General features: G+C 32.5%; 1 protein-coding gene across 1 annotated transcript; it reads left to right on the top strand.

Moving 5' to 3' along the window:
- Positions 1-780: 780 nt before the first annotated feature.
- LOC119667988 (melanization protease 1-like) lies at positions 781-1,552 on the top strand (the record flags this gene model as incomplete). The annotated part of the gene is given in 1 exon segment (XM_038077345.1): positions 781-1,552. A coding segment is annotated over 1 exon segment (716 nt), but the record flags the coding sequence as incomplete, so codon positions are not given.
- Positions 1,553-1,764: the final 212 nt, after the last annotated feature.

The raw sequence follows: 1,764 nt of genomic DNA, 5'->3' as shown, positions 1-1,764 counted from the left end.
GGCAGCAACTTCGCTTGAAACTTTTTTGAATCCCACGCTTTCAGTATACGCTCTAATTGCGGCTTTTACAGTATGACTAAAAACTTGTGCTGCGTTTCTGATCCGCATCTTTTCAAACGAGGACGGATATACATATATGCTTCGGACACATTTTTGTCATATGTTTTTCCTTATCATATATTTCACTTATTACTTTAAAACTAACAGTTTCGTCTAGCGTTTGCAAATCGTTTTCGATTACCCTAAGATTTCATCAAAAAATGGAAATCAAACATAAAATATATTTTTCTCTCATTGTGAACTATAAAAGATTTATTTTTGCTGATCTCTAGTAAGGAAAAACATTTCCTGTTTGTTCAAAGACCCTTGATCACAAATGAATGTTTTAACTGTCAATCCTATATTTGTTAAAATATCAATGTTCTCCAATACTATATTTGCAAAATTTTCTGTATTTAATCCATTTTCAGACACAAAATCTGATTTGGTGAAATGAAATCAAAATCTTGACAAATATGTAAGTAAAATAAACAAAAGTAATTGTAACCTCAACATCTAATTGTTTATTTAAACATTATCTAAACTAATTGTGATATGATTTTTAGGTATATTGCAGATTATTAATTCCATTTAATTTTAATTCATATTAGTTTATTTTGATTATTTCTATTGAAAGTTTTACTACCACAAACTTTATTAAAAAACAGAATTGTTTCTTTGATTCGGATTACACTTACATTTTATCTAACGATGCTTATATATCTTTCAATAATTTTGCAGCACGAAATGAAAAAGGCCATCATTGTGGAGGTGCCCTTATTAATAATCGTTATGTACTTACCGCAGCACATTGCATATCTGCAATTCCGAAGAGTTGGCGTGTAACTGGTGTTCGCCTTGGAGAATGGGATACTTCGACAAATACTGATTGCGTTTATGATGTACAGGGAAAAAAGGACTGTGCTAACGAGCACGTTGACTGCGGTGTGGAAGAAGTAATTACTCATCCTGAATATTCATCAAGCCAACAAAATGATATTGCATTAATCCGTCTTGACCGTTACATTGAATATAATACCTTCATACAACCTATTTGTTTACCAATTGATTCTCAATTTCGCAACAAAAACTATGATGATAGAGTCATGGATATTGCTGGTTGGGGAGTGACAGAAACAAATCAACCAAGTACGTTCAAGCTTAAAGCTGAAGTCACGATTTGGCCGTTGCAACAGTGCCAACAAAAATATAAAATTGCAAAAAAATATTTGCAAAATACCCAGTTATGTGCGGGAGGAAAAAGAGGGATTGATTCCTGCCGTGGTGACTCCGGTGGACCACTAATGGTTGAAGAATACATCAACAAAAGACGTGGCTTTTTTGTGGCAGGTATTGTGTCGTATGGCCCGAGTCCGTGCGGTTTAGAAAACTGGCCTGGAGTTTATACTAAAGTTGGCTCATATATTGATTGGATACAGAATAATATAAGGTCTTAAGTTACCAATATTAATTTAATTTTTGAACAAGTTTTAATAAAATATTGTAATTGGAATGCATTCTGCTATTATTCTTACTACGATTATGTCAAAAATTTGCCAACATATTTATTTTAACTATGGTATTAAGTCATTTGCATGTAAAGTAACTTTGTAATGACCTTCTCCGTCCCTTTCCAAGGCTGGGGTTTACTCAGGGTATTCCAGGGTTCAATACAAAAAAAAATCTTTTTTTTGAAACAAATAAAAAAAACTTCAGTTCATTAAT

The sequence above is a fragment of the Teleopsis dalmanni genome, chromosome 1 (genome assembly GCF_002237135.1).
Source record: "Teleopsis dalmanni isolate 2A chromosome 1, ASM223713v2, whole genome shotgun sequence".
Lineage (NCBI taxonomy): Eukaryota > Metazoa > Arthropoda > Insecta > Diptera > Diopsidae > Teleopsis > Teleopsis dalmanni.
The sequence above is the reverse complement of the archived record's forward strand: the minus strand, read 5'-3'. Positions and strand labels throughout refer to the sequence as shown.